This window comes from Saccostrea echinata, unplaced genomic scaffold (genome assembly GCF_033153115.1).
Source record: "Saccostrea echinata isolate AGI-Se365-2 ecotype Australia unplaced genomic scaffold, CSIRO_AGI_Sech_v1 ptg000002l, whole genome shotgun sequence".
NCBI classification, from domain to species: domain Eukaryota; kingdom Metazoa; phylum Mollusca; class Bivalvia; order Ostreida; family Ostreidae; genus Saccostrea; species Saccostrea echinata.
In genome coordinates, this window is record NW_026889751.1 from 16,744,716 (window position 1) to 16,767,873 (window position 23,158).

General features: G+C 36.3%; 1 protein-coding gene and 2 long non-coding RNA genes across 3 annotated transcripts; 2 read left to right on the top strand and 1 right to left on the bottom strand.

The window, feature by feature from the left end:
- Positions 1-1,471: 1,471 nt before the first annotated feature.
- Positions 1,472-7,018, top strand: LOC133200785 (uncharacterized). The gene is made up of 3 exons (XR_009723003.1): positions 1,472-1,495; positions 4,659-4,803; positions 6,526-7,018. It is a non-coding gene; the product is annotated as an uncharacterized LOC133200785 (long non-coding RNA).
- Positions 7,019-16,468: 9,450 nt separating this feature from the next.
- On the bottom strand, positions 16,469-17,340 carry LOC133203024 (uncharacterized). Its single transcript, XM_061338884.1, has 2 exons — positions 17,119-17,340; positions 16,469-16,573 (listed from the first exon to the last, which is right to left on the bottom strand). The coding sequence occupies exons 1-2, from the start codon at positions 17,338-17,340 to the stop codon at positions 16,469-16,471; spliced, it is 327 nt and encodes a 108-aa protein (XP_061194868.1).
- A 418-nt stretch (positions 17,341-17,758) lies between these two features.
- LOC133200791 (uncharacterized) lies at positions 17,759-22,542 on the top strand. Its single transcript, XR_009723004.1, has 2 exons — positions 17,759-17,791; positions 21,842-22,542. It is a non-coding gene; the product is annotated as an uncharacterized LOC133200791 (long non-coding RNA).
- Positions 22,543-23,158: the final 616 nt, after the last annotated feature.

The following is a 23,158-nucleotide window of genomic DNA, read 5'->3' on the forward strand; positions in this document are numbered from 1 at the left end:
ATTTACAAATTATTTATTAATTACAAAATTCATACATTTAAATTAAATACACAGCATCAATGCCCCCCCCCCTCCCCTCCCTCCCCCCTCCCTTTTCACACAACTTCCTTTTTAATATTGAATCTGTTACTGATTTACTGTAAGTGTCTTTAGATTTTTAGCTCACCTCAAAGAAGTTGGGGGAGCTTATGTGATACCTCCGGCGTCCCAGGTTATAGTTTTTGCAGCAGTTTTCTTTTTCAGCACTTCTATGCCTTACATAAATCAGAGTTGCATGGAAGATGTTTATAGTGTGTTTCTTTGTACCAGTCAAGGTTTCAGATGCTGCAATTTCAGCTAAAAGATGACCAGGTTAATGTTTTTAAAGCAGGTTGAAGATTTTGGAGCAGGTTAAAGTTTTTGGGGCAGGTCTCATTTCCAAGTAACTATAAGCCCTATCGTGACCAAACTTGCATGGATGATACATCTTAGGATGCTAACTACCACCCTTCTTTAGATGCTGGATCTGACCTACATTTTCCAGATGAGTGACCAGGTTAAAGTTTATAGAACAGGTTCATTCTAAAGTAACTATAGACCCATGTTGACCAGACTTGCATGGATGATACATCTAAGGATGCACACTACCAGGCTAGCTTCGGATACTGGATCTGACCTACGTTTTCCAGATGGGTGACCAGGTTAAAGTTTTTGGAGCAGGATCATTCTAAAGTAACTATTTGCTGTACCTTGACCCGACTTGCATGGATGATACATCTAAGGATGCACACTACTGGACTTGCTTCAGATGCTTGATTTGATCTACATATTCCAGATGAGTGACCAGGTTAAAGTTTTTGGTTCAGGTCCATTACCAAGAATCTATAAGGCCTTTCTGAACCGAACTTGCAAGGATGATGCATCAAGGGATGAACATTCTCAAACTCGCTTCAGATGCTGGATTTCTGGATAATTGGCAAGTTAAAAGTTCTTAGATTAGTTCATTCCCAAGTAACTGTAAAGCCCTATCAGAACAAAATTGCATAAATGTTGCATCTAGGGATGCACACTACTAGGTTATTTGTTTAGTGTGGGACTTTGCCTTACACAAACATTCATTGAGTTGAGTTATGTAATCTTTGATTACCTATGTTTTATTGTAGAGCTGATATCTTTTAGATCTACAGTATTTTCTTTGAGATATATACTGTACATGCATTTTAACAGTTTTGGATTTTTCGCAGTTTTGGATTTCTTCTGTTGTCTTTGAGAGTCAAAGAAATGATGCAAGTCTTTAAGGTTTTCAATGACATGTCCTTGTTTTTCAGATTCACCAGATGCAGCTGCTCCATCTCCATCACTGGTGAAATGGGAAATGACTAGTGGACGGTCATCACTTTGTAACTCACCATTTTGCAGCCCATCTCTTCTCATCTTCAGTGGTAGCCTCTGGAGGAATGGTTGCAGTGCAGTCTTCGTGTCTTAGGCAGAAAACTTCCTTTCCTTTGCTTCTCAGGTGTCTGCCTTTCTTGCATAGTTTATTCCCACACAACACTGCCACAACATTTTTCCTCTGAGTAACATTTTCACTTGTGGTATAAGTCACATTGGTGGCAGCTTGGAATGGCACTGAAGGTGGCATTATTATATCTGGCATGTCCTTCCGCTCTGATGTGGTATCAGGAAGTCCACAATTTTCATTAAGTTCTTGAATGTTCTGCCTTATTTTTTTCAGGGCGGGGTCACAACAGGGGAACAATTTTTACATAGGTATATATAGGAAAACTCATTAAAGAATATTCATCTTAAGCACAGCTTAACCATGGGGCCACAACAGGGGATCAAATTTATAAATAGAAATATATAGGAAATATCTTTAAAAATCTTCTCAAGAACAGCAAACTAATGATCAGTCATATTTATATTGAATTATCCTCAGGTTGTGTAGGTTGAAGTGTGCTCAAATCATGACCACGGGGTGTAGAGTGGGGCAGAAGTGGGGGAAGCATCCTCAGGTAGTGTAGATTGAAGTTTGTTCAATTCATGAACTCCTGGGGTAGGATGGGACCACAAAAAATGATCAAAGTTTTAAGGAAGAGGGATCTAATTCAATTACCTCCTGAATTAATTATTTCACACTAACATCTCTATTTAGCATTAACTCATATCAGCTGGAGGCTCAAGTGAGCTCTTTCTGATCAAAATTTGTGCATTTGTCCATCTCCTTCATAATTTTTCACATTTTCATCTTCTTTTCTAGAACCACTGTGTCAATTTCAAACAAACTTCGTACAAAGCATGCTTTGGTAAAGGAAATTCATTCTGACAAAGGACCACATCTCTTCCCAGCAGAGATAATTAAGAAACAGTAAAAATTTGGTATGATCGTTCAAATGTTCTTAAGAACCACTAGGCTTGAAAATATGAAACCCAAGTAAAAGCTTCCTGACATAGAATAAATTAAGTTTTATACAATTCATGTCCCTGGGAGTATGGTGGGGCAAGTGCAGGCAATCAGAGTTTTACATGGGAATACATAGGGAAAATCTTATTTTGTATTAAGAACAGCAAAGGCATGATTAGTCATATTGACAATAAAGCACCCACAACAACTTTTTTAGATTCAAGTTTTTCAAAGCATGATGCCTGGGGGTAGGGTGGGGACACAGTAGAGGATGAAAGTATTACCTACAAATATATAGGAAAAATCTGTATAAATCTCAAGCAAAGTCATGATTAGTCATGATTACATGGAAGCATCCTCGGGTGTGTAATTTCAAGTTTGTTAATCATGACTCTTGGGAAAAGGGTGGGGCTACAATATGATATCAAATTTTAAGTAGGAATATGTACAGGAAAAAGAATCTGTTGATGAAGAAGGGTTGTATTCCTCAGATGAGCATTGTGGCTCATGGGCCTCTTGTTTTATATTGTACTGATTATATGTAGCTATAGTGCATAAAAGGTCATGTTTACAATCAAGAAGCCTATCATGCAACTAAAGGAGTTTATATTAGGATTAGACAAAAGAGTAGATCTATTCAAATTTGTTCAAACTGTGGTCCCAGAATTTAGGATCAGGAAAGATTTGACACAGGAATACATATATATAGGAAAAATACTTATAAATCTTTTTTTTTCCTAAAGAGCAGCTTGGCTTTGTTAAGGAAGTCTAATAAGCAAGGATCCTCAAGTAGTGCAGTTTCAAATTTATGCAAATCATGACCCCCATATAGGATAAGACCACATTAGGAGACAAGTTATGTACAAAGAAATATATTTTTAGGTCACCTGAGTCACTTTTCTGTGGATGTGTGTCATTTGTTGGTCATAAACTATAGGTCTTTTTTTAAGCTTTTTCTCTTGAACCTTTGAACCAATTTCAACTAATTTTGGAATAGCATTAATAAGTGAAGGGGTACAAAAATTTTGAATTTCATGGTCACTCCCCCCCTCCCCCTGGGGACTGAGGGGTGGAGTTTAAACCATCAAAATTAGTGCAATCTTTCAAAATCTTCATCATAACTCCTGGACATCTAGCAGTCAAACTGTTGGCATGATTGTAATAAGCACTGAGCCCTTACCAAAACTTTGAAATTCATGAAGGAGGGTTAGGGATTCTGGAGTTAGGGCAGAGCTCTAATGATCATATAATGAAAATTGATTAATTTTTTTTAAAAACCTTCTCCTCTCTGTATAACTTATCAGGTAAACTAGGTGCATGGTTCTAATAAGCAAGGGCACCTCTACTTAAATTGTAAAATTTTTGGCCCCAGGCCCTGGGGATCTGGTGTTAGGGTGGGGCTTTATTGATGCTTGTGTGCCGGTATGTTTTTCTTTGAAAATCATCTTTGCTCCTGGGTATTAAGCAGAAATCTAAGTATAAGTGGCTCCAAAGTCAGGGGTTCTGGTGTCAGGGTGAGGTTTTACTGGGTATTTAGCACATGAATTTAGTGCTTGATGAGCAAGAAACTTCTTTTAAAATTGTTAAATGTGGTGCTCCAAGGTCAATGGTTCTGGTGTTTTGGGGGCCTATTAAAGTATATATATATGCAATATATCTTTGGAAATTTTCATTTCTGCACCTGGATATTGAGCTAACCAAAAATAAAAGCATAGTTATGATGAGCAAAGGTGCCTCTTTCAAAATGGTGAATTTCATGGCTCAATCTAGGTCAGAGTGTTTAGGTGTTCTTTAGATAAGATAGTGAAATGCATAAATTTTCTAAATATCTTCTTCTTTACCTAGTGGTATTAAGCAGACAAATGAATGGTATGGTTATGATGAGCAAGGGTACCTCTTTTAAAGTTATGAAAATAATAGCCCCCTGAGTCAGGTCTTTTGGTGTTTATGTGGGGCTGTGTGGAATCTGAACATCGTTATTTCTTTGAAAATCTTCATCTATGCTCCTGGGCAACTAGGAGACAAAAAGAGTACAAAGTTGTGTTGAGCAAGGGCATTTTTAACAAATGTTTTAAATTTTGGAACACTTTGTCAAGTGTCCGGGTTTGGGGCAGGGCTTGAACTGAGCTTCATTAATTTATATTCTACTGAGAGAAATTATTCCCATCTGCTATTCACCTATGATAATATATCATTGTAAATGATGTAATTGAAATTGAATGAGATACTTATACAAGAAATGTCATAGAATATAATACAAAAAATCATTTCTTAGTTTTTAGCTCAACTCAACGAAATTGGGGAACCTTATGTGATACCCTCAGCATTGGTGTTGGTGTCCCAGGTTAAAGTTTTTGGAGCAGAGTTCTTTTTAACTATGAAAATGAAGAACTGGAGAGGATCTTGATTGATTTTTCTTGGTAAGTTTGGAAGTTTATTCCTTCTGATACATTTATGCAGTAGATGTCCTGTCCTGTTCTATTTAAGAACATCCAAGAAAATTATAGAAGTTCAGGACTTTTCCTTACATATACTTCTTAGCTCACCTGACCTGAAAGCTCAAGTGAGCTTTTCCGATCACATTTTATCTGTCTACTAGTCTGTCTGTCTTCTGTCCGTAAACTTTTCACGTTTTCGACTTCTCTTCCAGAACCATTAGGCCAATTTCAACCAAACTTGCCATTAAGCATCCTAGGGTAAAGGGGATTCAAGTTTGATCAAATGAAGGGCCATGTCCTCTTTCAAGGGAAGATATTTCAGAAAAAGTGAAAATGTGGTGGCATCTTTAAAATTCTTCTTCTCAAGAACCACTTGACCAAAAAAGTTCAAACTTATAGGAAACTTTCTTTACATAGTTTATATTCAAGTTTGTTCAAATGATAATCCCCGGGGGTAGAATGAATCTTTAAAAATAACCGGTATTCTTTTCAAGAACATTAAAGCCATTATTAGTCATATTGATTTGGAAGCATCCTCAGGTAGTGTAGATTCAAGTTTGTTCAAATGATAACCCCTGGGGTTAGGCCAGGGTTGGGCCACAATGGGGAATCAAATACTATTCAATACTGAACTGATTTGTGCTTTTTCTTAGGCCAATGTGCTCAGATGAGCAATGTGGCCCATGGGTCTCTTGTATTTGGTATCAAAGGAAAGCAGACACAATATATATATATATATATATATATATATATATATATATATATATATATATATATATATATAAATGTAAATACAAGTTTGTTAATTTTTAATTGTTAATTTGTTAGACCCCAAAGCTGTTTTTATCGCTTTTTATGAATGTATGTAAACATGGAGACATGGAGTCCAACAGAAATGATTTTTGGTACTAAATTTATTTATTAAATTAACACAAATGACGCAATTAATACATCAAAATTACAGATAGTTTACAGTTCTTGTTTAGGATCTATTTCATCAATGCAAAAGGAGGACAATCTGTTATGCAGATTTGTGATGATTAGACTAGCGAAAGAGAAGGAACGGATGTTGTTTGGATCGCTAGTCTAATATTTTTTCATATGTTGGTTGTTTCCCCCGTATACACTAAACTTGCTATGGAAACTGACTTTAAACATTTTTTTAAATCTTTACTTATTTTGAAGTGGGTAGGGGCATTTCTATGCATGTCCGATTTCGCTGCCGTATATTAACTAAATTATGTAAAAATGATTTGAAGATAATAGACCATATTGAACAATGTTCACTGAAAAACAATCATGGAAGCCATAAAAAAATTAAGGACCACAATAGGTGAGAACAGCTGTGTACCAGGTGATTGGTCACTAATTACTGTATATACACAGCCATAGGCTATATTGGGTGTTTACATGTGTAGATGATGACACGCTAATTACCCATATGCATATTTAAGTTATTTTTTGATAAGTTTTTGAAAAAATATGTACATTGAAATAAGAAAAAATACATATCCGAGTAACCGAGTACCATTTTTAGTATTCGATATTCGGACGTTCGATCGAGTACCCAGTTAACGGGGTACTCGTTGACATCCCTAATATATATATATATATATATATATATATATATATATATATATATATATATATATATATATATATATATATAGAATATTATATTGAAATTTTTCCTTTTTTTTTCAGAATGAGACACAAGTGCCTTCCATTTGTGATACTAAAGGAAGCTGTTACAAATTTAGTTTGCCACAGTACTGGCCTGACATATGAGGACAGGAATAAAAGATGTTTTAAAATAGAAATGTCTATAATTTAACTTATAAGTATGATTAACTAAGATCACAAACAACAAATCAGTTGCATTGCAAATGTACATATAGCATGTTTGCACTTACGAGGGAATATTCACTCCCTTTCAGTGAAAGTGTTGGCATGCAGGTCAATTATTGTCACCAAATCATCTGTCATATTCTCTGCATGCAGCTGTAGAATTTGATCAGAAAGATTAGCTACACTATTCTATGTATAAGTCTTATGTATAAATCTAAGACATTTTGGTTTCTAGTCACCAGTCTATATTTATAATCATTGTAGTGTAAAAAAATTCTGGTCCATAAGTCGATTGAGACTTTATGTTTTAGTGAAATGTTTTGTTTATTTATTGCCAACTCACTGTAAATCAAATGTAGTTAAAAATTTCAGCACTTTTATTGTGTTTGTGCAATTTATTGTTCTTCAATGTCAGTGACATGTATATCATTTTATGATGCACAATCAGTATTATTGTACTAGATTTATACTTGTCTCTTATTGATCTGCATTTTTTGGGGCTAATTAATGTTTAAATCCTACTGTGAACATCTTCTTTTCACTTGGTGCCAGTGCTTGAAAGAAACCAGCCTGTCAATAATTTTTAAGAAGATGCTGAGATTAGCTTTACATCGTAAAACAAACTGAACACTGTATATAGTATAGCATATCATTGTTAAAGATGTATGTGTGCATGTGTGTTGTATTGTAGATATAATTCTTGTATTACATCATGTATATTTCATAGAAGATTTTGTTAGAAGCTCTGTTTTCATAATTTAATTATTTTCATGTACATAAAGACTTTGATCGTTTGTTTGTTGTTTAACGTCCCTCTTGAGAATTTTTCACTGATATGGAGACGCCACCACTTGCTGGTGGAGAGCTGCAAATTTTGACCTATACTCGGCACTCGGGGCCATTGAGCAGTGAGGGATCTTTTTTGTGTCAGCACCTACTGTATCACAGGACCTTGGTTTATACAGTCTCATCCGAAGGACTGGTATCCACGTCCCACAGTGGGATTCGAACCCATGACGTAAGGATCAACTCCTTACTTTGTGACTCTAGAGCGGACGCTCTTACTACTGTGCCACATGGGCAACTTTGTTCAAGGAAATTGGCTGAAGCATTTAACACGAAATTCTACTGATTTAAGGCCTATATAATCCATTCTAATGAAAGATCTAGAAGTGTACACAGAGAACATTGTACTGTAGATTTTATTATACCTCTACTGTTATTACTCTATATAAAATTAATACCATAAAACTGTCTATTTCCCTGAGAAGATACTATTTCCCTCATCTGGGGACTACTCCCTGAAAAATCGGAGCTACTCCCTGGGACTACTCCCTCATGAATATTAATAATTTTAACCAATTAAAATGAACAGTGGGCGGAGCATTCAAGGAATCTCGAGTCTGTGACGTAATGTTATTAGCAATGTAAGTATGACGTCAAAACATTTCGACATGCGATGTCAAAATCATACTTAAATATTCTAGCAAAATGAAGGCAACAATAATCCTTCGAAGTGTCAGTGAAATTATTTTATATTTTTTTTAATAATTCTATTTTCCTCGGTATTGATGTATTAGTTATCTTACAATATTTTTGATCATATGCAATTGTGATTATTTAAATACCTCTGTATTGTTTTTAAAAATGTCTGAGTCTCTAGTTTAATAAATCTCCCATGATTGTTTCTGTATAATAAAGCAGTTATGGAATGGGTACTTGGGAAATATCAAATTTATGGTTCCCTCGGTAGGAAACTGTTTCCCTCGGCGGCTTCGCTGCCTCGGGAAATAGTTTCCTCCCTTGGGGAACCATAAATTTGCTATTTCCCTCATACCCATTCCATAACTGTATAATATTATGTTGTTTATTATTTGAAGAATTTGATGTAACCTCAGTCACATTACTACATGTTTGTTAGATTGTATTTTGCTTCATTAAGAACCTGACTGGGGGATTAAGGGAACTCTAAGTACAGTTGAACTTCAGTATTTTGAACACTGATATCTCAAATACCATGGATAATTCAAAGTGATTTGGAAGTTTCAGTCACTTTTTTGTATTTATATTTCATCATTGGTCTCTCAATTCCTCCAAGTTTCTTTTCAGTTCCGTTGAGTCCGAGGTATCAAAGTTTGACTGTAATTTCATTGTTTTAGGCCTTTATAATTCACTTGATGAATGATGTAGTAATGTACACAGAGAATACAAAACGGATTGAAAGCAATAAAGTTATGAACTTCTGTAGATTTTCTTGTGTTCATTTTCAGTTCAAATTAAAGAAAAAGGTGGTGATTTAAAAAAAAAAAAACTTCCTTTTTATACACACGAATTATGATTATAAAGTGAAATATAAAATACAAATATACTGAGTGGATTGGACAACAGAGTAAGTCTATAATTGCACTATCCTTAAATGGTGAAAATTGAACTTTGAGAAATCAACACCTCAAGAATGATATGGGAGAATTTAAGAATAAAGATGTAGAAAGCACAGAAAACATGTTCAATGTATTTAGCTTTACAGAGTTTACCTGAACAGACATCTCTTTCATGTCATTATGATGGACTTGGGCACAACAGAAATGACATCTGTGTGCCTCTGCCACTTCAAGAAAAATAATTACCCAAGATATTCGATGTCAGTTGCACTGGTCATTGCATTACAAAGTAAAATAAACATAAATGCACCCTCAATAAAACAAAATGTAAACAAAAAATACATGCACTACACCCAACAGTGACCAGGTTAAATTAGTCAGGTGTGGGTTCCAGTGCTGACATAGGAAACAAGAAAAATAATATGGCTTAATTAAGCCTATTAAAGAGTTGGGTTCAGCTTTAACAAGACCAATTGTTGCATATAAAGAACCAGTTGTTTATTCAATGATATACTAGTATTTTGATATTTATACTCCAGACACTACTTATCTGATTGGGTTAGGTTTCCGCCTGACTGGGTTAGGTTCTAAATTGACTGTTTTAATTCTGCCTGAGTGGTTAGGTTCTAAACTGACTGTTTTATGACTCTGCCTGAGTGGGTAAGGTTTCTGCCTGAGTGGTTAGGTTCTAAACTGACTGTTTTATGACTCTGCCTGAGTGGTTAGGTTCTAAACTGACTGTTTTATGACTCTGCCTGAGTGGGTTTGGTTTCTGCCTGAGTGGTTAGGTTCTAAACTGACTGTTTTATGATTCTGCCTGAGTGGTTAGGTTCTAAACTGACTGTTTTATGATTCTGTCTGACTGGGTTAGGTTTCTGCCTGAGTGGTTAGGTTCTAAACTGACTGTTTTATGATTCTGCCTGAGTGGTTAGGTTCTAAATTGACTGTTTTATGATTCTGCCTGAGTGGTTAGGTTCTAAACTGACTGTTTTATGACTCTGCCTGACTGGGTAAGGTTTCTGCCTGAGTGGTTAGGTTCTAAACTGACTGTATTATGACTCTGCCTGAGTGGATAAGGTTTCTGCCTGAGTGGTTAGGTTCTAAACTGACTGTTTTATGACTCTGCCTGACTGGGATAGGTTTCTGCCTGACTGGGTTAGGTTCTAAACTGACTGTTTTATGATTCTGCCTGAGTGGTTAGGTTCTAAACTGACTGTTTTATGACCCTGCCTGAGTGGGTAAGGTTTCTGCCTGAGTGGTTAGGTTCTAAACTGACTGTTTTATGACTCTGCCTAAGTGGGTAAGGTTTCTGCCTGAGTGGTTAGGTTCTAAACTGACTGTTTTATGATTCTGCCTGAGTGGTTAGGTTCTAAACTGACTGTTTTATGATTCTGCCTGACTGGGTTAGGTTCTACATTGACTGTTTTATGATTCTGCCTGAGTGGTTAGGTTCTAAACTGACTGTTTTATGACCCTGCCTGACTGGGTAAGGTTTCTGCCTGACTGGGTTAGGTTCTACATTGACTGTTTTATGATTCTGCCTGACTGGGTTAGGTTTCTGCCTGAGTGGTTAGGTTCTAAACTGACTGTTTTATGATTCTGCCTGAGTGGTTAGGTTCTAAACTGACTGCTTTATGACTCTGCCTGAGTGGGTAAGGTTTCTGCCTGAGTGGTTAGGTTCTAAACTGACTGTTTTATGATTCTGCCTGAGTGGTTAGGTTCTAAACTGACTGTTTTATGACTCTGCCTGAGTGGGTAAGGTTTCTACCTGAGTGGTTAGGTTCTAAACTGACTGTTTTATGACTCTGCCTGAGTGGGTTTGGTTTCTGCCTGAGTGGTTAGGTTCTAAACTGACTGTTTTATGATTCTGCCTGAGTGGTAAGGTTCTAAACTGACTGTTTTATGATTCTGCCTGAGTGGTTAGGTTCTAAACTGACTGTTTTATGACTCTGCCTGACTGGGTAAGGTTTCTGCCTGAGTGGTTAGGTTCTAAACTGACTGTATTATGACTCTGCCTGAGTGGATAAGGTTTCTGCCTTACTGGGTTAGGTTCTAAACTGACTGTTTTATGACTCTGCCTGAGTGGGTAAGGTTTCTGCCTGAGTGGTTAGGTTCTAAACTGACTGTTTTATGATTCTGCCTGAGTGGTTAGGTTCTAAACTGACTGTTTTATGACTCTGCCTGAGTGGGTAAGGTTTCTACCTGAGTGGTTAGGTTCTAAACTGACTGTTTTATGATTCTGCCTGAGTGGTTAGGTTCTAAACTGACTGTTTTATGACTCTACCTGAGTGGGTAAGGTTTCTACCTGAGTGGTTAGGTTCTAAACTGACTGTTTTATGACTCTGCCTGAGTGGGTTTGGTTTCTGCCTGAGTGGTTAGGTTCTAAACTGACTGTTTTATGATTCTGCCTGAGTGGTAAGGTTCTAAACTGACTGTTTTATGATTCTGCCTGAGTGGTTAGGTTCTAAACTGACTGTTTTATGACTCTGCCTGACTGGGTAAGGTTTCTGCCTGAGTGGTTAGGTTCTAAACTGACTGTATTATGACTCTGCCTGAGTGGATAAGGTTTCTGCCTGAGTGGTTAGGTTCTAAACTGACTGTTTTATGACTCTGCCTGACTGGGATAGGTTTCTGCCTGACTGGGTTAGGTTCTAAACTGACTGTTTTATGATTCTGCCTGAGTGGTTAGGTTCTAAACTGACTGTTTTATGACCCTGCCTGAGTGGGTAAGGTTTCTGCCTGAGTGGTTAGGTTCTAAACTGACTGTTTTATGACTCTGCCTAAGTGGGTAAGGTTTCTGCCTGAGTGGTTAGGTTCTAAACTGACTGTTTTATGATTCTGCCTGAGTGGTTAGGTTCTAAACTGACTGTTTTATGATTCTGCCTGACTGGGTTAGGTTCTACATTGACTGTTTTATGATTCTGCCTGAGTGGTTAGGTTCTAAACTGACTGTTTTATGACCCTGCCTGACTGGGTAAGGTTTCTGCCTGACTGGGTTAGGTTCTACATTGACTGTTTTATGATTCTGCCTGACTGGGTTAGGTTTCTGCCTGAGTGGTTAGGTTCTAAACTGACTGTTTTATGATTCTGCCTGAGTGGTTAGGTTCTAAACTGACTGCTTTATGACTCTGCCTGAGTGGGTAAGGTTTCTGCCTGAGTGGTTAGGTTCTAAACTGACTGTTTTATGATTCTGCCTGAGTGGTTAGGTTCTAAACTGACTGTTTTATGACTCTGCCTGAGTGGGTAAGGTTTCTACCTGAGTGGTTAGGTTCTAAACTGACTGTTTTATGACTCTGCCTGAGTGGGTTTGGTTTCTGCCTGAGTGGTTAGGTTCTAAACTGACTGTTTTATGATTCTGCCTGAGTGGTAAGGTTCTAAACTGACTGTTTTATGATTCTGCCTGAGTGGTTAGGTTCTAAACTGACTGTTTTATGACTCTGCCTGACTGGGTAAGGTTTCTGCCTGAGTGGTTAGGTTCTAAACTGACTGTATTATGACTCTGCCTGAGTGGATAAGGTTTCTGCCTGAGTGGTTAGGTTCTAAACTGACTGTTTTATGATTCTGCCTGACTGGGATAGGTTTCTGCCTGACTGGGTTAGGTTCTAAACTGACTGTTTTATGATTCTGCCTGAGTGGTTAGGTTCTAAACTGACTGTTTTATGACTCTGCCTGAGTGGGTAAGGTTTCTGCCTGAGTGGTTAGGTTCTAAACTGACTGTTTTATGATTCTGCCTGAGTGGTTAGGTTCTAAACTGACTGTTTTATGACTCTGCCTGAGTGGGTAAGGTTTCTACCTGAGTGGTTAGGTTCTAAACTGACTGTTTTATGACTCTGCCTGAGTGGGTTTGGTTTCTGCCTGAGTGGTTAGGTTCTAAACTGACTGTTTTATGATTCTGCCTGAGTGGTAAGGTTCTAAACTGACTGTTTTATGATTCTGCCTGAGTGGTTAGGTTCTAAACTGACTGTTTTATGACTCTGCCTGACTGGGTAAGGTTTCTGCCTGAGTGGTTAGGTTCTCAACTGACTGTATTATGACTCTGCCTGAGTGGATAAGGTTTCTGCCTGAGTGGTTAGGTTCTAAACTGACTGTTTTATGATTCTGCCTGACTGGGATAGGTTTCTGCCTGACTGGGTTAGGTTCTAAACTGACTGTTTTATGATTCTGCCTGAGTGGTTAGGTTCTAAACTGACTGTTTTATGACTCTGCCTGAGTGGGTAAGGTTTCTGCCTGAGTGGTTAGGTTCTAAACTGACTGTTTTATGACTCTGCCTGAGTGGATATGGTTTCTGCCTGAGTGGTTAGGTTCTAAACTGACTGTTTTATGATTCTGCCTGAGTGGTTAGGTTCTAAACTGACTGTTGTATGACTCTGCCTGAGTGGGTTTGGTTTCTGCCTGACTGGGTTAGGTTCTAAACTGACAGTTCTATGTTCCTGCCTAGGTTCTTAACTGACTGTTTATGATTCTGCCTTACTGGGTTAGGTTCTTCACTGACTTGTTCATGTTTCTGCCTGACTGGGTTACATTCTAAACTGACTATTTGCAGTTCCTGCATGAGTGGATTAGGTTTCTAATTTGCCTTATTCATAATTTCTGCCCGACTTGGTAAGGTTTCAAACTGAATGTTTTAGGTTCAGTTTTAGGTTTTAAAAGTTACTTGATAATGTTTCTACCTGAGCGGATTATGTTCTTAGCAAATGGTTTTTATTCCTTCCAGACTGGATAAGGATTTAACCAACCTGGGATAGCTATGAAAGTGACCGTTTATGTTCTGCTTAACCGTTACTTTCACTTATATTTTATGTTTATTTCATGTGTAAATCAGATGTACTAGTATTTTTGTTCCGTTTCCTTAATAAATACATGTACAGGGTCGTAGTATATCACGGGGCGGGGAGGGGACACATCCTTTTACTGTTTAAAATGTTCGTTGAAAAGCTGCCTAGCCCACCACTTTTTTTTGGCAGTATAGGCAAACTAGGCAAATGTGTATGAATAAGTATAAACATTATTTTGCTGTGAAAGAAGTCTTAACCTTAACCCCCCCCCCCCCCACACACACACACACACACATACACACAACAAAAGATTTTCGAGTTTGCCCCCCCCCCCTTCTTTTTTTTTCTTTTGTTGGTTTGTCAAAGTTATTTTAAGCAAGTTGCCTTTGTTTTCTTCCCCTCCTCCCCTCGTTTTTTTTTTTCAAAGATGATACAACGTGCCAGAAGGAAACAAATGGACTCCCTTATATACCTGCTTGAAATTGATAACGAAGTTCTAAACTGCCTTTGTTTAGTTTTCGGGGGTGAGATTGGGGTTATTGTTATTTTTTAATTTTTAGATTCCTTTGTTGATTGGTGGATGCGGACAGGGTTTTTTTTTTTTAGCTATTTTAATCCATTCTTTAATATTCTTAATTCCATTCCATTAATTTATATTTGTGCTTTTTTAAAATTATATAAGCAGTTTCCTTACCTAAGTTCAAATAATTGCCTTACTTAATGATACCTAGACTAAAAAGGATTTTACAACATCTATATGAAAAACACATAAACTATTAGGTCATTCAATTCAATCGGGTTAGGCCTTCCCTCTCCAATTACATAATCTAGAGTCATACCGGAATTTGTTTTTCCGAACTGCCTGACTGGTTAAGTAATAGACTCTTCTACTGAAAGCCATGTAGGGACATACTAAAATAAGAAAACCTAGTCTGCCTTGTTATTTATCTAATTTTCTTTGATTAATTTCATATGTACATATAGTTGAAAATTGATGAAAAAAATCGTTAATTAAACATATATGTACATGTACTTGAAATTTGATGAAACAAAAAAAATAAGATTTTTCTCAGCAGGCGTACATGTATATTCATTTCCTTGCGTGTTTCAGTAATATCCCAACAAAACTGTCAGTATACAAGAAAGTTTTTTTTCTTAGTTGAAATGTTGATATTTTAATACCATAGAGGGCGGTTTGGAATTGAAAGGAAAGCAGCAAAACAAAAGTAGGGGTAAAACAACTGATCCCATGCTTTAGGAGAGAGGGATGATCAGACAATCGGGTAATGCGTTGTAGTCACTGATCAGACAATAAGCTAATGTGTTACATTAAACAGTGCTGTGTTTGTAGGCAGTGATCAGATAATCAGTGCTGTGTTTGTAGGCAGTGATCAGATAATCAGTGTTGTGTTTGAAGGCAGTGATCAGATAATCAGTGTTGTGTTTGTAGGCAGTGATCAGATAATCAGTGTTGTGTTTGTAGGCAGTGATCAGATAATCAGTTTTGTGTTTGTAGGCAGTGGTCAGATAATCAGTGTTGTTGTAGGCAGTGATCAGATAATCAGTTTCGATGACAATTTTGACATATTTTTGTCGAAAATTTTGGCGCCGTAAGTCGTAAGTTTTTTTCAATGCTTGGATCTGTAGCTCTCTGGTTTGTATCCCCGAATTTTCTCAACCAGAGAGCTTAAAGTTCTGCAGCTACAAGTAAATGACTTAATTTCCAACTTTAACTTTTAAAATCTTCTCTTGAATAAAACTCACTCTCACATGAACCTATTCATAGTTAAAAACTTGCACACTGCTGTATAGAAGTAGTGGAGATATAGAAAAGAATCGAGAGAAAAGGAATACCATTTGCGACTGGTTTTAATACAAAATTGATGGATTACTAAAATTTGATTTTGTTTCTAGCTCGAATCCAATTTGCTTGTTTAAACATTACTGAGTAGGTAAACTAAATTCTGCACAAAATCATACTTTCATCTCCCCGTCTCACCTTCGCTAGAATATCAACAAATTTTCCGCTAAACCCTCTGTTTTTTCTTGCTAAAACGTTCATCCGCTAAAATGTTCAGGCCATGGAAAGCCACAATTTCAAACACTTCGCCTACTATTTATTTATTGAATAAAATTGATATTTTCACAAGTGGTACCCGAACATGTATGTTCAATTGCACAGTAGTCAGTACCACATGTCAACAAAAGCTTGGTAAGACCGAAGGAAATGCAATGAAGAGAAAATTCACTCGTGATGCATCGCACTCGTCAAAGATAAAATCCCGTCCACTCGTAATGTGAATTTCATATTAAACCAGAAAATGTCGAATATCCTCCGTTCATTACATTTTGCGCCTTTATTTTTGCCTTTTCCTTTGTTGCAGTTCTGATTACAATAAGTAAATGCCACATTGATGACTTTTGGTAAGTAAACATCAAGTTTTCTAAATTTTACAAATATCACCGGTTTAATGAAAATTTCCTCTGCCTGAGTTTTTGGTTGTTGCTATACACAGATTTCTATTACAGCTAACAAACATTATATAAAACATATATAAAACATGATAAGTGACATAAAAAGGACATTATATTGTAATACCCTTCTAGATAAAATAGCTACAGTTAAACATTATCCACAATTCTTCATTCTTTATCCTGTAGAAGTCTTTTGAGTTCCCCACTGGAGTCTTTGCCGACTACTTGATCCCCGCCGCCAATGAATTTCCCCTTCACAAAGACTCGGGGCACCTAAAACAAATCATGAAATTCAATGTTCTATTTATACGTATCATTTATTTACCAAGTTCTAAAATACACGCATTGTAAAATCCAGTGATACGCTTAATGAGCACGATGTTCTAAATTCTGATTGAATTTATACTACTCACTCTGTCGTCATGACGTCAATCAAAATACGGGAGTAATTGAGAAATATGATTTAAATCAGACTATTTTGAATAATACCTAAGCGTGCAGCTCGAATTACAATGTTCTAAAAGGTAACACGTGTGCGTATAGTGCATTAAAAGACCTTCTCTTGAATTACTTTAATATTTGCACTTACTCTGGCAAAATAATCAAATATTTAAATTATTGAAGAGAGGAATCAAGAGAATATTAAAATTTCGTTGTGAAATCGTGACATCTTCAACACTAATTTGCGATATTCAACATAAATTATTTAGCAACTATGATTTAAAGATCTACTTCATTAATGTACTAATTATAGATTTTCTTACAAAGCCAATTAATGATTTAGTTCTTTTACAACAGAGAGTAAACCAAATATTTACAGTTCTGGCCCCTGTTTTCTTCATCATGTAAGTCTGGATGGCAACGCAGTTGGGATCGTTTTCTATCTCGATGACTTCATAGTCTTCTCTACTTAGTAATCTATTGTTTAAGTACTTCTGAAATACTTGTTTTGCCTTCTTACAAAATGGGCATGAGCTTTTGGAGTACACCACTACTTTCTTTGAGGCAATCTTTTCTTTGATGGCAGCTTCCACAGACATGATAATCCCTCGTGTCAAATTGTTCCACACGTGTCGTCTGCGAGTAAGCTTTCACAGAAATGGTCAATGTTTGAGTATATATACGATATAGAACTCTACAATTGATTTAAATGCATTTCTATTTAAAACACGTTTAAAGCTCGTACGTCAATCTGGTTCATTCATACAAACTACCCCGCCTTCGTTCATTTAAAGCGGATCCAAGAAATTTCACAATGCAAAGGTAAAATGCAACATAATTGTTTGGATTAAGATTTTGGAACGTTTGTAAGTTTTCTAACCAAAGTCAGAGCAAATTATGGCAAATCAATATTCAATGATACGTTAAAATATAATTGATTCAAGATGGTGAAAGCTCACAGAATCATTTCATCTTTAAAGATGGTAACTAAAAGCCATTGATACTCTTTAGTAAGGGAAGCTGCATCATTAGGGTCCCGTGTCAGTGATTGTAAGTATTTCATCGATATTGATGTAGCCACCCCCTCACTGAAGTTCCTTATATAGGATACAGCAATGTCCTTTGGTTATGTAAACACTGGGGACCTTGAACATTAGATTGTGCATCCTGATTAGAAGGTATGTCATTGTTCGTGAACAGAAAATAGTCCGTCAAATGAAGATGCTCTATTTATTGTATTCATTCTTCTAAAGTTTAATTGTCAGCAAGTTTATAATTTAAGAATAGGGTCCGTTTCTCAATGCACCGATAGTATTATTTAGAGTAAGCAAAGTTTAATTGTCAGCACAGAAATTCAGATATTAATAATATTACTAAATATATAGGTACAGTATATGTATATCAAATAAGATAATAATTTATATCCTCACTGTGTTACAAAAAAGTTGAGTACTGATTATAATCATGCAGACATTTCCATGAGTAAAGAAGATTTTATTCAAGGCATTTTCAATTATGAATAACTTAACCCCACCCTCAAGCCTAAACCCTGGTTGAAAATGGTTCGAAGAAGACGGAAATCAATCGGAGGACACGCGGCGGACAACAACGGAAGAAAAAAAAACAGGATATGGGTGACTCAGGTGACCAAAAATTAAATAAATGAATATAGTCACTTCGCAGCCCTTTACGTTGATCTTTTGCAACCCAATACACACACACACTGGGACTTAGTCCGAAATATCTGACGTTTTCCTGGCTTTTTTACGATTTTGATATTTTACGTGCCAAGAAAAAGTCAGAACCGGCGCGATTACGAAAACTGGGAATTCGCCGCCTCCAACCGGAGGCGGCATTCTCGGGTTGATTTTCGATACTTGCTAACCGAATTAAATGTCAAACTCACGACTTATCAATAGTACAATACTTTTAACTCACCAACATCGTTTTTATGATTTATTCATAAAACATACAATCCGATGAAAACATTTTATCTGACTGTCGAGATTTGTTTTCATTTCGTGCATTTTAAAATCTTGCAAATCCTGTATCGAAATGTGGAGTGAGGTTTTCTTTTCATCGATACTAGAAGCATTGGGCTATCGATAAATTGTGAGTTCGGCATTTAATTTGGTTTGCAAGTATCGAAAATCAACTCCGGTTGGAGAAGGCGGAATTTCCAGTTTTCTTAATGGCGCCGGTTCTGACGTTTTCCTGGCACGTAAAATATCAAAATCGTGAAAAAAAGCCTGGAAAACGTCAGATATTTCGGACTAACTGGGACTATGCGTTACGACGATACCATACATAATATTAAATGCCATATCTTGTTTATTTGAGTATATATTTATTTAAAATTTGCTATGTATATTGATGAAAAATGTACTAAAGTGTAGTGAAAATGTTGGAATGCATTGTTGATTATTTTTCACTCTAGACAATTTTTTTTTTACTGGACAAACCTCGTATATGGAAAGGTGTGACAGAAGTCGGGGTATGAGAGGAGAAAAAGGGGAAAATGAGAAACAAAGAAAGAGAAAAAGGGGGATTAAAGGGAAAGTTGAGGACGACAAGTGTAGGGAGGGGTATTCCTATGTCCATCCCACATAGTAGTGGCAAAATTTTATTTTTAATTTGACAAGAAACAATAGAACAGTGGATGCCCCTCCCCCCTCAAAAGATAAGCATTTACCAGTAAGTATCATGAAAGGCATGAATTTTAGGAATATACACAAAATACGTCGGCCATCAACAAGATAGTCGATGTAGGTATGAAGTCGCAAAGTAAGCATTATACTAGATTTCACAAATGTCCTTGACATTCACAAACGTACATTTATTCCAGCATGATAAAAATCACATAACATCAAAACACTTATCTTGTTCACGCAATCAACAACTTAGTTCAAGGTAAAGAACTTGTATCTTTACCTACTGGACGGGATCTATCTTTCACTGAAGGCAAGTATTACTATTATAAATTATTATACATTTACATCTTTCTTAATGTTATAAACTTTGTCATTAACTGAATCAAAGAGAATTCGTCTTAAACATTTTAATCACTAATGTTAATGGTCATGTTCATATAAGAAAATACATATCGGCTCGGTGCTATGGCGAGTGGTCAACAAAGTGAATTCGAACGTTCTAGATATATAAAGACTCCTCTACCTTGTCACGATTTAGAATTAAGAATTCAAAAATCTTAGCAATACGTCGTAGGAGTAGTCGTCGGATTTCTTCCTCAGTGGCGTCTTCATATGAGTGAAAAATTCTCGAGAACAACATACAAACAAACAAATCTTCATCAATGTATTCTTTTATTTTCCTCAATAAAGATGAACTCGCAAATTTCCAAATTTTGTGACTTATTTACAAAATTACTTTGTTAAAAATCATTTTGATTTTATACACAAGTACTCTGATGTTCATATTAAAAAAATATTGGAATTACTCACTGTCAATACCTATTAGTCTTTTGAGACCAGGACTATCTATAGTGCCACAATCACCTGCGTATGTTGTTGATTCGTTACTTAAGAGCAAGACTTTTAGTCCTGATTATGATTAATTTTTAAGAGAGGCTGACATCTGACAGAAATTGGATGATATAAGTTGTCAACACTAACTCGATTAAAGTCAGCGTTTTGCAAATTCAATGGTCGTTATAATGATCTTGTTTGCAAATAAACCTACCATTGGTTATGTTACTAGTATACCATTTTGAGTCAAAATTTTTTAGTATGGATTACTCCGCTTACCTGATCAAAACGTAGGACACATAGGGCGTGGCCGTTCGAAGGGTATGCTTACTCCCCCTTTTAGGTACCTGGCTCCGGGGCCATAAAACTTAGACGAACTCACTTTTGATCTCAGTGTCACTTTAATTACATAAGGAGTTAATGGTGGAAAAGTGAGACTAAGATCAAAAGTGAGCTCATCTAAGTTTTATGGGTCTGGATCCTGACCCCACCTCTGGTATTTCCAGGGAAAAACAACGACAGGCGTGGATATTTTCTCGGCATGTGTATTTTTTTCGACATGCGTATGAAAATGGGTGTCAGATTTTGTTAAACTGACATGAAAATTTTTAAACAAGACAAGACTGTAAAATCTCGTGGACCTTTATTGCTCATGAGTTCCAGATTTTATAAGCACTTTAAGTAATGCTTGAGATAGGTACTGTCTAAAACTATTTCCAAATATAGCTCAAGTCTGTGACAACTTAGTATGCCGTTGAATTTGGTTTTAACTGGTCTGCAGTAATTTTAATTCGCAAACTAGAAATCAGTAGATTGTATGGCATTCGACAGCATATAGGTGAAGCTTCATGGATGACCATGCTTTATTGTATGGCATTGGACAACATTCAGGTGAAGCTTCATGGACGACCATAATTTATTGTATGGCACTGGACAGCATTCAGGTGAAGCTTCATGGACGACCATTATTTATTGTATGGCATTGGACAGCATATAGGTGAAGTTTCATGGACGACCATGCTTTATTGTATGGCATTGGACAGCATTCAGGTGAAGCTTCATGGACGACCATAATTTATTGTATGGCATTGGACAGCATATAGGTGAAGCTTCATGGACGACCATGCTTTATTGTATGGCATTGGACAGCATTCAGGTGAAGCTTCATGGACGACCATATTTATTGTATGGCATCAGACAGCCTAAAGGTGAAGCTTCATGGACGACCATATTTATTGTATGGCATCAGACAGCCTAAAGGTGAAGCTTCATGGACAACTATATTGCATCGGACACGTAAAGGTGAAGCTTCATGGACGACCATGCTTTTGTGTCATATTAAGCCTGTTAATAATCAATTTCTTAGGGGATTTATTTCTGTAAATCAAGATTGTTTTGATTATACATGATTCTCGTTTGAGCTGGTCTTGACAAAGTCATCATGCTGCACTATTTTCCACCAGAAATCTGAGGTTTAAAATGTGTAAATTGTCAGCATAGACTTGGCATATATTTTTTTAAAAAGTTCCTTTTTTTACCTTTTGCTGTTTTGAAAGCTAAAATATTTTGATATCGGTCCTGTAAGTTAAAAAAATTTTAAAAACTTTACTTTCAGACCACTACATCAATTTAACAATGGAGTTGAGCAGCTGGTTTGCCACCGTGTTACGTTTTCTCCTTCTTCTGCCATTCATAGCAATGTCGGTGGCGAGAGATGTTTTGGGTGTATTTATACCTTCCCTTAAGCCAGACCCCATTTCTGAACACAAGCCACACATGCATGGTACAGAAGAAACATTCCACAACAGATAGTCGGAACACGTTCCCGTAACACCGGTGTGACCACAACCTATTCCCTGTATGCGCTAAAGAATTTCTTTGTTGTTACCTAGGAACATATATCATATCTTCAAAAAAATACTAGCATTTGAAAAGCAAATAGAATGTTAATAATCTCTGCTATATCGTGTTAAAAAAATTATTGATCATTTCAAAGGAAAACTTTGTCGTTTTAATTACCTGTGAACTGATCTACATGTATCGCCCGAATTGTTTCTTTTCTGTGGGGTGGAATTTGCCCATTCCTCCCAATATTGTAGCTGCAGAATATTTCAAATGCTGTTTTACGTGTTGAAGATTTTTCATACATACCAGCAAGAAAGAAAAATGTTTCGAACATTCGAGCCGATTCCTTTACAGAATTTCGTAAAATTGTATTTACGCTCTTTGCAAATACATGTACAGCACGAACTGCCTCATTTATGGATCTTGCCAGAATTGTTCATTGCCTATTTAAAATAAATTACAATTAATTAAGCTTGTCTTTCTTTTGAGTGCAAAGTTAAGGCATCACTTCATTCTGGTAGTCCTATACTAGTTATTATTTACATTAAACGTCCATTTCTGTTTAAGGACCCTCTACACACTAGAGGAAACTATTTTTTGGACATTGAGAAAATTATAGTATGTAAAGGTGTAAGCATTGAGCTTATCTATCACATTTTCAGCATAGGGTGCCTTGCATTTACCCCCAGGAAAAATGTTCAAAGACTATGAAGTACTGATGAACATAAATCACTGTTGTTTACTTAAGTGGGCAAAATACCTGCAAATGAAGTGTTCTATCTATTCATCTTGGCCTATTAAAGTGTTATGAATGCTTGATTTGATCGCAAATTAAGTAATAAACTGTACATTTCAATTTATTTTATTCTTGATCAAAGGGCAGATCACTCTATCTACATAAAAATACCACAAAATCAGAACTCTCTAGTGTGCAGTGTATAGAGGGCTCTTAAAGCTTCGTATAAAATTAGTTGGTGGTCCTTAAAACTAATGCAACTTAAAAGATCTACGACATGCTAGAAAGAGAATATGAAATAAAAAATTATGAAGTAAATATATAGTACATTTCCGGTAATAATAGTGAAAA